This window comes from Motacilla alba, chromosome 1 (genome assembly GCF_015832195.1).
Source record: "Motacilla alba alba isolate MOTALB_02 chromosome 1, Motacilla_alba_V1.0_pri, whole genome shotgun sequence".
In the NCBI taxonomy this organism is placed as follows: Eukaryota; Metazoa; Chordata; class Aves; order Passeriformes; family Motacillidae; genus Motacilla; species Motacilla alba.
The window spans coordinates 36,470,999-36,484,866 of NC_052016.1; the positions used below are offsets into that span (position 1 = coordinate 36,470,999).

General features: G+C 54.9%; 1 protein-coding gene across 5 annotated transcripts; it reads right to left on the minus strand.

Annotated features, from left to right (window-relative positions):
* Positions 1-213: 213 nt before the first annotated feature.
* Positions 214-13,487, minus strand: LOC119708391 (PILR alpha associated neural protein). 5 transcript variants are annotated; one of them, XM_038154797.1, is made up of 7 exons: positions 12,985-13,487; positions 12,496-12,663; positions 6,094-6,162; positions 5,351-5,952; positions 5,125-5,206; positions 4,662-4,889; positions 214-4,511 (listed from the first exon to the last, which is right to left on the minus strand). In XM_038154797.1, exons 3-7 carry the CDS (start codon positions 6,108-6,110, stop codon positions 4,490-4,492), a joined length of 951 nt encoding a protein of 316 aa, XP_038010725.1. In that variant the 5' UTR covers positions 6,111-6,162; positions 12,496-12,663; positions 12,985-13,487; the 3' UTR covers positions 214-4,489. The 5 variants fall into 5 exon arrangements, with proteins under 5 accessions (XP_038010725.1, XP_038010732.1, XP_038010716.1 ...); XM_038154804.1 differs by lacking the exon at positions 12,985-13,487 and having other exon boundaries at positions 5,351-5,949; positions 12,496-12,907; XM_038154788.1 differs by lacking the exon at positions 12,985-13,487 and having other exon boundaries at positions 12,496-12,907.
* Positions 13,488-13,868: the final 381 nt, after the last annotated feature.

The window sequence follows — 13,868 nt, forward strand, 5'->3', positions numbered from 1 at the left end:
GAAATGCATGAGGGTGGTCAAAGGGCCCCTTCAGTCGGCAGAGAGACCGAGGCAAGACGGACTCGGGGCCAAATTGCCCCCTCTACTCCCAAGGAGAGAACGTGGGATGCCAGCAGTCTGAGCCCCCAACCCGATGGGGTCTGTCCAGGGTGCACCTCTCATCCCACCCTGATTTTTCCAGTGTGGCTCCTTCCACAGATGCAAGAGGTCTGCTTTCAATATTTTGCAAATTTTTATTTAAAAATGTTGAAACTAACATCCCACAAGATTTGAATATTTCACCACAAGGAGAAGAGAAATCCTACAAAAATATATATCACAGCACACAAGGGCAGGGGAGGGAGAAGAGAGAGACTGAGCAGAGGAGCAGGAGGGAGGCTGGAGGGGAGCATGGAAGCCGTGGCAGAACGAGACCAAGTGGCAAAGGAGAACAAGAGAGGAGTAGGGAAAGCGAAACAGTAGGAGGGGAGAGAGAACCAGGAGGGAAACCATGGTACAGGACAAGAGTGGGAAGAGGGAAAACAGTGGGAGAGGGAAAACAACAGGAAAAGAGGAGTAGAGAGCCAGCAGCTGGTGAAGGAAGGGGACCTCTCTCTATGGTCCTGCCAGAGTAGGGCCAGGACTACAGTGGGACATCAGCGGGGATGCAGCTGGGGAGCTGGAGTTTGACCCAGGACTTTTGTGCTGCAGGTCTCAGCTCTAAGGCTGTGCCACAGATGTGGTTTGTCGGAGTGAAAAACAAAGCAGTTTAATTCAGAACAGTCTCAAGGTGGTCCTGTTTGAGAACTTGCAGGGAATGAACAAACCACTCCTTTCCAAGCATTTTCTTCATCGGGAAGTGGAGTGGGAAATGAAGGGACCAGATTTGCAAGGGCACTTGGGTGCCATTGAGGAAGAGGTAGATAGCCCTCTCTGAATTTTGGGATGCTTGGCTGGATGTTAGCCCCTGGAAACTGGACTGGAGGAGAGGTGTGGAAACACACACCAGAGGTCTGCTCCCTGCGTTACAATTGCAACCAACCAGATGGGAAAGCCCAAGCAGGATTTGGCCTTGTGATCATACCACTCTCTTGGGTAAAGAGAAGGAGACTCCAGTTTCTGCTTCAAAGCAGGAACTTCCCTCCCTTCCACTGTGCTCACAGAGAGACCACCCTTGTGTACAAAAAGCCAGGGCTCTCAAGTAGCTCAGCAGAGACAGTCACTTCATCTCACTCGGCCCACCTGGATGTCCCCTTTTAATAGCACAGAAATGTTGGGCAGAATTAGCCCAAGATTATGAACACTCCCAGCTGGTTTCCCTGCACACTCTTCTCTCTAATGGAAAGAAAGAACTTTCTGTTTCTAATGGAAAGGGAAAAAAAAAATCTTTCTCCTCCATTCATCTAGAAGACAGGGAAACCTGATGGGCTGTGACTAAGAAGGTGCTGTCCTCTGCCCTGGCTTGGTGCTGTCAACCCATCCACGTGCACATCCTACAAAATATTACCCTGGGCCAGGGTAAAGACCTCAGGCATGCTCTGGCTCCAGTCTGTGTAGGGGAAGATGGTTTATAAGGCTCCAGTCATGGGGAAAACATATCCAGTGAGATTATTTATTAACAGGAAGAAGCTTGTGTGTCCACATGTGTTCTGAGTGTTTTGTTCCAGGGACAAAGCATAGCAATGAATGTTTGGGCAGGACAATGAAGTGGTTTCCCTGTATCTAACCTGTTTTGTGTGAGAAATTGAATGACTGTCATAAAAATGTATTTGGCTAGGAAAATTGTTCTTAGAAAAGATGTTCATTGTACCCAAGCCTCTGTTGTTATAAGAGTTTTCTCTACACAGCTTCACCAGCTTTCCCCTTACCACAGTATCCATGAAAGGTTTCTCTCCCTGGGGATACTTTTACCAAAACCAGAGATGTGTAAAAGGGGGAGGAAAAAACCCCAAACCATCAAAATCTGATTTGTTTGCAGAATTTACAAAAGCCTTCCCAGGAGAGCACAGGGCTACCCCACATCAAGTGTTGGAAGATGTTTTCACTATGCCTCCTGTGGTCCCCTGCCACTTTCTTACAAATCTTCTTCTCTCCATGCAGCATGTGGAAAGTCCAAGGACAGCCATTGAAGTGGAAGTCTAAACTCTGGCCTTGTTTCAACAGATGCTGTTGATCAAAGAACAATCTAATTAATCTGGCCTGGAAAATTACTTCAACCAGTTCAAGGTATTGCAAATTGCCAGCAATCAGCAGTGCAGCCTCCTGCAGATGTCCTTCCCCAGCAGGGACGTGCCAGGGAGAGGGGGAACAGGGGCAGCAATGAATGGGGCAGCGAGCAGGAATTGCCACCTGGTCCTTCCATGTCCATCTGCAGCTTAAATGTCCACCAAAGCCTTGCGTGGATCCTGAGTAAGAACAGGCTCAGTAACAGATCGATCTACGGTAAAGCACTAATATCCCCTGCTGTAAGCACAGAATCAACCTGTGCTTAGACTAGAGATCTCCAGAGTCCTTTTCCACCTACATCTTTCAGCCACTCTGTGCTTTTAATAAGCCAGTAATTTTATTTGACCTGTCATTTTCTCCAAATCTCTACTGTTTTTGGGAAGCTTATTGTAATTTACACTCTGATTTAAATGCCCTTCACAGTGAGTCAGATGGGACCTGAGAACACCTAATGGTTCAGCTGGGTAAACGGGCAGAACCAGGCCTCTTATGAAATTCCCTGTGCTTTGTCCTATAAAGAACAGGCTTTTTATGCAGAGATAAAGGATGAAAGGCTGCTTCCCTCTCTCAAAGATTACTTTTGTTAGAGACCTTGTACGGTGCATTAGGGCCTTCAAATTGTGGGTGATTTTCCTGCCTCTGGCCACATCAGTCCAGCAGCTAAAGGTGTTTGTGCACTGTAGGGGCAACCTTATCTAAATGTGCATCTTTCCACCTCAGTGGTTGTCGGTGTGGGGTTTTAATTAATTTGAAGTTGTCCATAAAAGCTAAGAGGAACTATTGTCATTAAGGTGAAATTTGCCATCTCACACGTCTGCACAGTGACACCCATGGGTCCATGCCTAGGAGGAGGTGGAGATGCATGGATCTTGCTCACACAGGTAAGTGTGACAGTGTGGCTGCCAGCCCCACAGACTATCACAGCCCTGAAGGATATGTGCAGGCAACCAATCTGGACAGATTACTTGTGCCATTGCTTTCAGTTTCTAACCAGCTGGGGAACTGAATGAAGCTTCATCTGGGAGCCCAGATAGCCCTCTCTCATGTCCTTGGTGAGCACTGCCTTGTGGGTTTCCAGTCACCTTGCACTCCAGGAGAGACCTACCAGCAGTACATGGCAACCCTTCCAATGTTCCCAAGGTCAACTCCAATCTGCTCTCGGTCATCCCAGGTGCAGAATCCTGTCTGCTGCCTTGTTGCCTGTGCCAGGAGTATCTGAAAGCAAATCTCTTCCTGATCCTAGCAAAATTCCAGTTCCTCATGCCCAGCAATGTCTGCATTCCATGCTTTAGCTGTGTGCAGGACACTTGCTAAGAAACACGGTGAGCAGAGGGCTTCACCTCAGATTTTCTGGAAAGCATCCTCACAGACTGGTGTTATTCAGAAAAACCCTGCTGAAGGAGGCTGAAGGGGTGGAGAGGGACCGCAAGGAGGCTTTCAAAGATCAAAACATTTGGAAAGCTAAAGGAATAATTTCCAACTTTAACTGGCAAGAGAAGTGGCATGGGGGTGGGAACTGAGGGGAAATAACTGTGGACGGAGGGAGGAAGAAAGATACAAGCTGAAGAGAAAAAAACCCGAAGGAGTGTTAGGCAGAAAGAAACTGGAAAGATATGAATATCTTCCATCTAAGGGGAAGATAATGTTTCCTTCAAGGAAATGGGTTGTTGAGAGGGCCCAGTTGCTCTGTGAGCCTCTTCTGCCCAAGCTTCACCCACCCTTGGGACTCTCAGGAGGGCCAAGGTCTCAGGAACAGACGAAGTTGCCACCATCTGAGTCACCTGGTGGGCAATCCTGCAGCCACTGAACTCCAGACATTCACTGCAAAGCACACGACATGGGAAGGGACACACGGAGGGTGAGGGCCCACGGGGACAGGGGTACGCCTTTCCACCTTGCCTACCCCCGATGTCAGGCATGCACTGGTGAGAGAGTCATGGAGATCCAAGTGTGCCTGTGCACATATGCTAGAAGAGGGGCTGGGGAGGTCAAGATTTCACACCACCACCAGCTGTCTTCCCTCCCACCATTCTGCTCTCATCACCCTGTCCTGTGTGGGCAGGGCAGGTCCCCAGCCTTTCCCCAGCAGGGGGCTAAGGAGGCCCAGCTCGTCCATTTGCCCAGGCACATCCCGGTGGGGTTAGTTAATAAAGGTGGTGGTGGTGGTGGGCCGTGGCACAAGGAGGTTGTTTTTTTTTTCCTGGGGTAGCAGAGGCGGGGAGAGTCCGCGCTCGCCAGCGGTGACAGGAGGGTGGGGGAGCCAGCTGAGCCTCTCCCGGGAGCATCACAGGTTCACCAGTGGGATTCTGGGGGAAAGAGGGAATTGGAAATTAATGAGCGTTTAAACTGCCCCAACCCCCCACTCCCGCTAGCCAACATCACCTTTGCCCTGCCTCAGTGTGCTTGTCCCCCTGTCTCCTGCCAGCCCCTCTCGCCTCAACTCACTGGCCACTCACCGGTTGAGCTGGAATGCTGCATTCTTCCCAGGGCCACCCAGTTTCTCTGCACTCTCCTGGCCCTGCCTGGACTCCTCCGCCTCAGGTGTGGGGGTCAGGGGGTCGCCGTAGGGCCCCAGGATGCTGACGGTGGTGGGGGAAAGGTCTGTGAGGGGCTGCTGGCTCTCTTGCTGCCTCCCACTGCTCTGCTGCCCCGAGTGACGCCGGCGTTTCTGATTTCGGTCCCAGCTTTGGAGAGAACAAGGGGTGAGGTAAAGAGACAAGCCCCAGCCCTCGATGACAGAGAGGTTTGTGGGATGGACCCCGCTACACTCAGCATTGGAGCCCAGCGTGGCCGAGTGCCAAACCTTGCAAGGGATTGCAGCACCAGATCTGCACCCTTGGGACAAATGTGTCCCAAGCCCGCAGTCTTCCTGTAGACACCGGCCCATTGAGAGCCCCCATTGGCCCAAACCCCACTCACCAGAACTTGAATATGATTCCAGTGGCAACCAGGACAATGATTATGGAGATGGTGATGGTGACGTACAGCTGGGGGTCCACACCTGCGAGACAGAGGAGTGGGGCTTTTGATGGCCACTCCCTCCGGTCCCCAGGGAGCAGCAGGGCAAGGGGAGGTCCCTGATGAGTTTTGCAGAAGGAGCTGCTCCTGCAGGGGACCGGGGCTGAAAAGCAGAGTGCAGATTTACCTTCCCCCCGGGGCCCGAACAAGAAGGGCCGCAGGGTGGCTGGGGTCTCGCGCAGGTTGAGCCCCGCGTTGTGCAGGAGCGAGTGGGAGTTGGGCTGCGCCGTCGCCATCCCGTGCGGCGAGACAAAGGTGTATCCCAGCGGCGGGAAGCCCGGGTTGGCTGAGTTTGTGTCCCCTCCATCCTCATCCGACACCGTGGGACCCCACACGATGGCCCAGGGGTACTGGGAGGAGGGCATGCCATCCTCGAACCCCGAGGGCGTGGCGGGCCGGGCCCCCGCGGCCTGGCGCCTCAGCCGCACCACGTGCCGCAGCTCTGCTCCCCGCGCGGGCGGGGCGCGCTGGCGAGGCACGGCCGAGCGGGAATCCGAGCGGGAATCCGAGCGGGAATCCGAGCGGGAATCCCGCTCCGGCTGTGAGGTCCTTTCCCAGATGCAAATGGACCGCGGGGCCGAGGGGCTCCGGCGGGTGCAAAGAGGCCGAGGGGCTGCTGGGCCCCGAGAGCGAAGAGACCATGTGCCGGGAGGAGGGACGGCCAAGACGACGAGGAGGAGATGCCACAGCTGCAGGGAGTGGATGCGGGAGAGGAGTGGAGGCATCCTGCTGCGGGGGGGGGGGAGAAGAAGAAGAGAACCTGATCTAAACGTTCCTCCTTTGAAAGGCCAAGCAACTGGGAGCAGCCCACCACCCACACTCCTGTTTTCTTCCCGCCTCACCTGCCAGTGTGGGAAGCTGTGAACCTACCAGGCACTGGGCTCCATCTCAGATGCAACAGTGTCTTTGCTCAGTCAGGATCTTGTCTCATCTTCTTCACTGGGAACCAAAAGGGAGGGGGGTGTCAGTGTCCCCCCACGCAGTGGTGACGTCTCTCTCCTTGCAGGCAGTGTGTGCCACTCCAGGTGAGCTCCCCGCCCTGGCTGGCAGGATAAGGGGAGTCCATGCACACACACGTGCACCCTCTCCTGCTCCCATGCCCCCCATGCACAGAGGTGCATGGTCCCCAGCCCCACGCCAAGTCCCCCCAGAAACACATGCCTTAGCATATGCTCACAAGAGCAAGGAGCGATCTCCGGAGCACACGTGCCCAGGCACATGCGCAGCTTCCCCGGGGACACTCCTGTCTTAGGGCCGAGAGGGGGATTCAGCATCTTTGTTTGCTTATCGCTGGAACAAGTTGGAATCTTAATTCCTGTGTTTATTTATAGTGTGGAGTGTGTAATCCATTTATTAAAAAAGAAGGCTCTTCATTGTGTGCCAGAGCGAGGGAGCGAGAGGGGAAGCATGAGTGGTAAACCAAGACGACTGAGAAAGAGTGAATCAGCGAGAAAAAGTCCAGCCTCACTAAAGAATTTAAGAGAAAAAATATGCCTATCAAATATTTAGTATTTACTTTCCTCTTAGCTAACATGAAATTACCTTCCCACACTCCTTGTCTTAATGTCCTCTGTACTGTCCCATTCCTCCCTTTCTCCCCTATCCCTCCCTTTTCTCTCCCATCTCCCACAGCTGAGCAACAAAAGCACGGAGTGAGGTCAGGTCCTCTCAGCCGGATTTCTGCCCTGGATGCTCAGCACCCTCCGGCATCAGCCCGGTGGCAGCACTGCTGCCCTTCCTGCTGCCAGCCCCTTCCTTTGGCTGGGCACAGCGCCGTGCCGGCCCTTCCCTGGTGAGCTCTTATGTGCCTGACCCCAGATCCTCTCCGCAACCGCATGCACGCACAGGACAAAAAAAAACCAAAAAAACCATGCGAGATGCTCAGCCTGCTCCTTCATCGTGAAGAGGAAAGCATGAATGCCGACAGCCCACGGTCCTGCCCTCCTGTGGCTGCCGGGATGGAGAAACAGGCATGCTTGGCTGAGGGAGCCAGTGCAGAGGCCACTCCTGCCCCTCCAGCCCTGAGCCAGCTGTGCTGCACCTCCCGGCTTCCAAGGGGTTACTGCCATCCACCCCTGCTCACCCCATACCCTGAACAAAAACTGAAAAACTGCAGCCCCTCCTGTGTGGGAGACTTCCTCGTCCTGAGGGAAGAACCCAGGGCTTGATGTGATGTACACCTGAGAAGAGGGACCAGGAGGAAGGGCACCCAAGACTAAGTAGCTGTCTAGCTCCTGCTGCATTAACCGGGGATATTTTTAGTTTCCTTCTGTTAAATATTTAAACAAAGTTCACAGAAAAAAAAAAAAAAAAGAATTGTTGGCTAATGTGCCCTGCCCCTCCCTCCGGGGCAAGATCAGTCTCTGGAGGGTTCCTGAGATGAAGATGAGGAGAAAAGAGCAGCTATTCTCAGCATTTCTTTGTTCCTTGCTCCTGAACCTCTAAGCCTTGGAGGGGACTCAGTATTAAAATGCAGCTCTGCAGAGAGGCAGCAGAATGGAGCAAGTTTCTTCTGAACCCAGATACTGGCGAGATCTTGGCCATCTGGATTATGGTCACGATGCTGTGGAAGATCATGTCTGGCAACAGAAATCCATGACAAAATTTATTTTGGACTTTGAAAGGGATGGAATTCCAAGCATGGAGGACCTCCTTGTGTGAATCCCCAGGCTGGAGGGCACACAAGTTGCAGGAGAGATTTGAAGGTGGCTTGGAGTGCCTGGGGCCATGCCTGGGACTCAGCAGGGACAGCAGTTCCTGGGATGAAGAGCCTGCTCTGCTTGTGGCACAGCTCAAGCCTTCGGGGGCAGGGGGCTGTTTTGCATGGGGAAGCAGGAGATGTGGGGCTGGGCAGTGCCATCCCAGCAGGGGCGACCTTCTCCAGGTGCATGCAGACCTCAGTGCCAGTCCCGCAGGGAAGCGTAGCACAGTAGTGGTGCACGTGTCACCTCTAGCGCTCCTCCTGACAGCGATGGCTCTACCCTCAGAAATGTGCCTGGGGTTAGGAATGCTGGGGTCGCTGCGCTCTCCTCACTCGTTGGGAGATCTCATTATGGAGACATTGCTGTTCTTCTAAGCTGAGATTGTGAGCTCCAGCAATGAAACCCGGTCTATGGACTTCCAGGGTTGAAAACTTGGCAATAAGATACCCTACAGAGACAAATCCTGGATGGCTTTCACACATGGTTGTCTACATTTCAGGCCTATGGAGCAGATAAGGCATGGAATGAGCTGAGGAGGGTGAGCCCCAGCACTGACTGCCTCATGTGCTACATGATGCTGAGGAGGGGACAGCCCATACATGGGGGTGCAAGCCTCAGGCTGGAGACACTGCTGTGTGTGGGTTCTGCTGCCTAGAGTGAAGAGCTGGTGATTCCCGATGTCCCCACCCCAAAGGTGGCTCCAGATGAGTGCAGGAACGATGCAAAGCTGGTTTGTCTCCATCCACACGTTCTGGTTTGTTAATGAGATCGTGGCCAAAGACTAAGAGTGTGTCCTGCACTGGCACACCCTGGACTGATTGTGGAAGAGCTGGGAGCAGGACAGAGGTGTCTCCCATGGCATGGAGGGTGTGGGAGCAAAGGAATGTTTCAGGTGAAAATAGCAGGCAGTGCAGGCTGGATTCCAGCGTGCTTGGAGCGTTTATGTTTGAAATGGAGCATGGATGTCCCTATGGATTATTGACAAGGCTTGTCTGGGGCGCTCTGTGGTCAGCCACCAGGAGCAGGATTGTGTCCTGGGCACCGACCCTGCTGTTTTGGAGGGCAAGAGTAACACATGCCCTTCGTTCAGCTCTGGATGCAGCTCCCAGTGTGGACCTTGAATAAACTGGTAGACCTTCAGAGCAGAGGAGGGGATGCCAATGCTCTCACTACCTGGGAGTATAAATCCCACCTTATACCCTTCAAGAAGCCTTTGTGTGCCAGAGCAGAGAGATTGAATTTCTGCACCAGTACCTCATGGCAAGGCTCTTGCTTTCACATGTGTTTTCCAGATCTAATGTCAATAAAACTGGACAGGGCTACTCCCAGAGTCTGAACAGGAAACCTGTATACTTTCACTCTAGGTACAGAGCCTTCATCTCAGCGTTCTGGTCCTGTGATGCACAGATGACAGAGTGTGAATGACAAAGCTATTTCCTCGGGGCACTTCATTGAGCTCAGTTTGTGAATCTTGGTGCTTGAAAGCAGTGAGTAAGAATTACACTGTTCTTTGCTGCTGCATATGGACCCCACCATCGCTCCAGACTGGGGCTAATCTGTTAGGGGCTGCTCTCATGCATTTGCAGGATGGAAACATGAATCCTGCTGCTGTTCCCCACACCCATCTGTGCTTCCTCCCTCTTTGTAAGTCTCCTGCAGCATGGACCGGCCGCTGCTGGGACATGAGAGAGCAGATCTCAGTAGCCATGCCCCAAAGCATACATAGCAGTTCACCAAGCGGGGCTGGGAATTTACATCCTACCTAATGGCTAGCAGCGAGCCTGCTGCACTCCTGCTCAGAGAAGAGAGCTCTGAATAAACCCTGAATGTGACACCCTGAGCTCTGGAGTTCAGATACTACTGTGCCCCAGGAAAGCCCAAGGATTCGCCTTACTCCTTCTCCGTGTTCAGGATTCTTGTATACCTTTATGCCATGGATAAATCCTATCCAAATAAAAAAGGCATCACAGGAATAAAAGAACCAAGGTGCCAGCCGTGTGCTGTAGCTCCCTCGCATCAAGTGCAATCTGTAACCTTCTGTTACAAAATGCTGAAGTTTGACAAATTCAAATGAGGAACAATACTATTAATAAAGAGGGTCACACACCAGCACAATTCACCTAGGCAGGTGGTGTGTTCCCTACTGCCTGCAGCCTTTGCCTGGCTGTATTCCTAAAAGAGATGCTACAGTTCAATCAGAAGTTATGGGCTTGGCGCAGGAAATTAAATTGGTGAAATTCTCTGGCCTGTGCTCTGCTGTAGGTCAGTCTCGATGATCAAAATGGTCCCTCTGGCCTTAAAATCTGAGAATCTCACAGCTTTCTCAATGCCTAGCCGAGATCAGCTCTGACTGGAGAGCAGTTGGATGAAGCCAAGCGCACACAAGCCGCGTTAGTGAGGAGTGGGTAGAGGCTCTTTCTATCCGGGGATGGGAAAAGAGTTGCACCCGATTCTGTCTGGCTCAGCTGGCAGATGATGATCTATCTGTATTTTTGTAACATCTAGAGCTTGACTGCTGTGATACTGTGCCTCTAGGAATGAAGCTGTCTGCTCTCAGAGCGCTCCAGCTAGTTCAGAATGCAGCAGTCTGTTTGCTCGGCGACTCAAGCTGCCGGGAATGCATCACCGTGCCCCTCTGCACCCCACATCGCCTCGCCTTTGAGCACACAGTCCGGTTCAAGGTCTCCAAACCAGCATTCAAAGCCCAGCATGGGACAGGCCCCAGTGACCTAAGCAATCAATCACCTCTCCTTATGCAGCGATGACCTCACATGACGGATATATTCCACTGGAACAATGAAATTGCCAACCAGTTTGGGGAGAGGGGGAAGGGATGGAAGAAGGGTAAAGAGGCTCATGACCCTGAAAAATGGAACATTCACAAGAGCTGGGCCAAGATTATGAAACTTACTGCTGGCTGAAATAACGCTCACCATTAGCAACCCCGCAGCACCGAGAGCTTCATGCAAATCCTTGCTTCGCCCAGCTCCCCCACTGCAACGATTCCACTCGAAATAGTGATGAAAAAATCAAAACAAACCTGAGGAGGACCCAGCCCTCCTTACAGAGAGGGAATGCTAGGTTGGCTGTCATTTTTTAATCTCCCAGCCACCACTTAAGGCTGTGGTGACAGCTACTGATACGAGTCTGTGATCTGGGACCACGGAACCTAGCAGCTCTCGCCAAGCACTGAGCAGAGCGAGTTCAGGCACTGGCAGCGAGACCCCCCCACCCCCACACTGCGTGATGCCCTGGGCACACCACACCTGTATTTTTCTCAGCGGCCAGAACACCCCGGAGTTTATGGTCCAAGAGGCAGAGATGCAGTCATTACTGGTCCGGCAGCAGGAAGCAGGAACCCCGGTGTTGGTGAAAAGGGGTTATGTATATGCCCTGCTGTATTTGGCTGGGTGGGGACAGGGAAAGGGAGGAATCCCGGAGCAGATGACCCAGGGAGACAATTCTGCTGCACTCGGAGGAGTTTTGGCAGCTGGGACTGTGAATCCGAATGCTGGTACCCTGGGGTGGAGGTGCCAAGCTCATCCAGGGAAAGAGTTCCTGCTCTGCGTGGGGCTGGGGCAGCACCTCCCAGAGCTGGCTGAATTTGGGGGCTGGCAGCTGGAATGTGGTGACTCACGTCAGGCTGCTCTACCTGATGTCTGAGGCTGAGAGGGTTGGTGGCAGCGACCAGGAGGATCCAGCAGGATCCTGGAGGGGCTGACACTGCTCGCCCTGAGTCAGTGCAGGTCCTGCAGCGTTCAGTGACTTGCCGATAGGAATTCCCGTGCCAGGCTGCCAGGATGAGCACTTATGGGCTGGCTATGGCGATCCTAGGCTGGGGCAGAATGCAGGGCTGGAAGGGTGATGCTGCATTTGGATGTTTTCATAGCAAGGGAATGGGCGTGTGAAGCCCATCAATGGTCCTCTGAGCTTAAGTCTCCCTGCCTTTGGGAACTGTGAGTGTGGCCCCATTCCAAGCAGCACTCTAGGATGCCGGTCCCCTGCCATCTAGTGCCTGCCTGCAATACATGTCATGAGTCTGACAATCTTCTGCCTCCCAGTTTCCTACTGTTCCCGGGCATCCAAGTGCTCCAAGTGCTGAGTCTCCACATCTGAATTGCTCTCTCTCGCATGGTGCACCCTTGGCCAGGCAGGAGGTGGGATTGACCCCTCTGTTTCCTTTCTCCAGCTGCGCCAATTTGGCTGAAGTCGCCTTCCTCAGCGCAGGCTCCAGTGCTCCAGCACAACAGGTCTGTGATGGAGCCCGGAGCTGGAGGGTAAGAGGCAGCGATCCCTCGGCTGTGCCCCCTCCCTCCCGGCACCTCAGGCATCCCCTGCCCCCGACTAAAAGAGGAGGAAAAGGAGGGGGGAAGAAGGAGACAGCCGGCTGGAAGGAGACAGAGCACCTAGATCGGGAAAGGGAAAGGGAAAAGAAAAAGGGGGAGAAAGGACACAGGGAAGGAGACGGGGAGAGATGACTTGGAGACGGGCATGCAGCCCCCTTCCCCCGCGCCCCTGCAGCCCCGTCCCCACTCTGTCCCCCAAGCCCGGGCCGAGAGGATGAACTTACCTTGCGGGGAGACGAGCGGGGCGCAGCCGGGGCGGCGGAGCACAGGGCTGGGGGAGCACAGCTGCTGCTGCCCGTGCTTCTCATGGCCAGGACGAAGGAAGGAGAGGAGGAGGAGGAGGAGGAAGAGGAGGAGGAGGAGGAGGAAGGTTTGCTGAGGCTGAGCCTTGGCTGAGGGAGAGGGAGCGAGAGATGCCTTGAAATAAACAGCTGCCGAGGACTGGTCCAGCCCCTCTTTCTCTCTCTCTCTGTCTCTGTCTCCCTCGCTCGCTGCCTCCCGTTAACCCCATGGCTGCTGGCACGGGCGCGCCCGGCACCGCGGCCCCCGCCGCAGCCCGCGGGGGGCGCCGGGGCGGCCGGGCGAGGGCAGCGGCCGGGCGGGGGCAGCGCGTCCCCCCGGCCCGGAGCCCCCTGCCCCGGCGGCCGGGCGCGAAGGCTCCTCCCGCTCCCTGCCCGCCCCGCCGCGCTCCCGCAGCCCCGCGCCCGCCGGACCTGCCCCCCGCCGCCTCCCCGCCGCTGCCCGCACGGCTCGGCTCCGCTCGGCTCCGCTCCGCTCGGCTCCGCTCCCCCGTCTCGTCGGTTATTTCGGGATCTTCACAGGAAGCGATTAGGTTGCCATGGAGAGAGGTGTCTCCAAGGGACCCGTCGCTCCAGCTCGCTCCGGCGAATGCCACCCCCGGACCGGTCCGTCCTTGGGGGCGGAGGCCCCCCGGGATCCCCCTCCCCCGGGCCGCCCCCCGGGGCTCATCCCCGCCGCCCCTCGCCTTTCCGCCCCGCAGCAGTGCCCTCGGGGAGATGCCGCCCCTCGGTCCCGCCCCCCGTCTCCCGTGCCCGCATCCATCGTCCCCGGGCTCCGGGCCCCCGGGCCCCCGTGGCCGCCGCGGTACCGGGCGGGGGGGCCGCGCACAGACGGTGGCCCTGGCGAGGCGCAGCCCCGGCGGGGCAGGCGGCGGGGTTCGGTCGAGCCTCACGGGCAGAGCCCCTGGGACACATGGGTGAGGTAGGAGCGATGGTGAAGGGGGGGGGGGGGGGGAGGAGGGGGATCCTTCCAAGGTGTGTGTTACCCGTTGAGGGATCACCCAGGTCTTTTGAGCGCGTCCCCAAGTGCGTTTCTGCCAGGGATCGATGGGATGCGTCTGGAAATGGTAGGGATGTGACAGCAAAATTAAAGAAAGAAGCTGATGTGCCTTTGAGGGGCCGAGTGTTTCACAGGGAACATCTCCCTCCACCATCAAGAACCAAACAGAAAGCACAGACCAAATCAGAAGGGAGCAGCTGAGCAACCAACGGGCGAGAGAAGAAAGTCAATGACAGAGAGACAGTTTCCACTCCAGGGCCTGAAATATGAGGAAGCAAGACAGTAATTTCCTCAGATC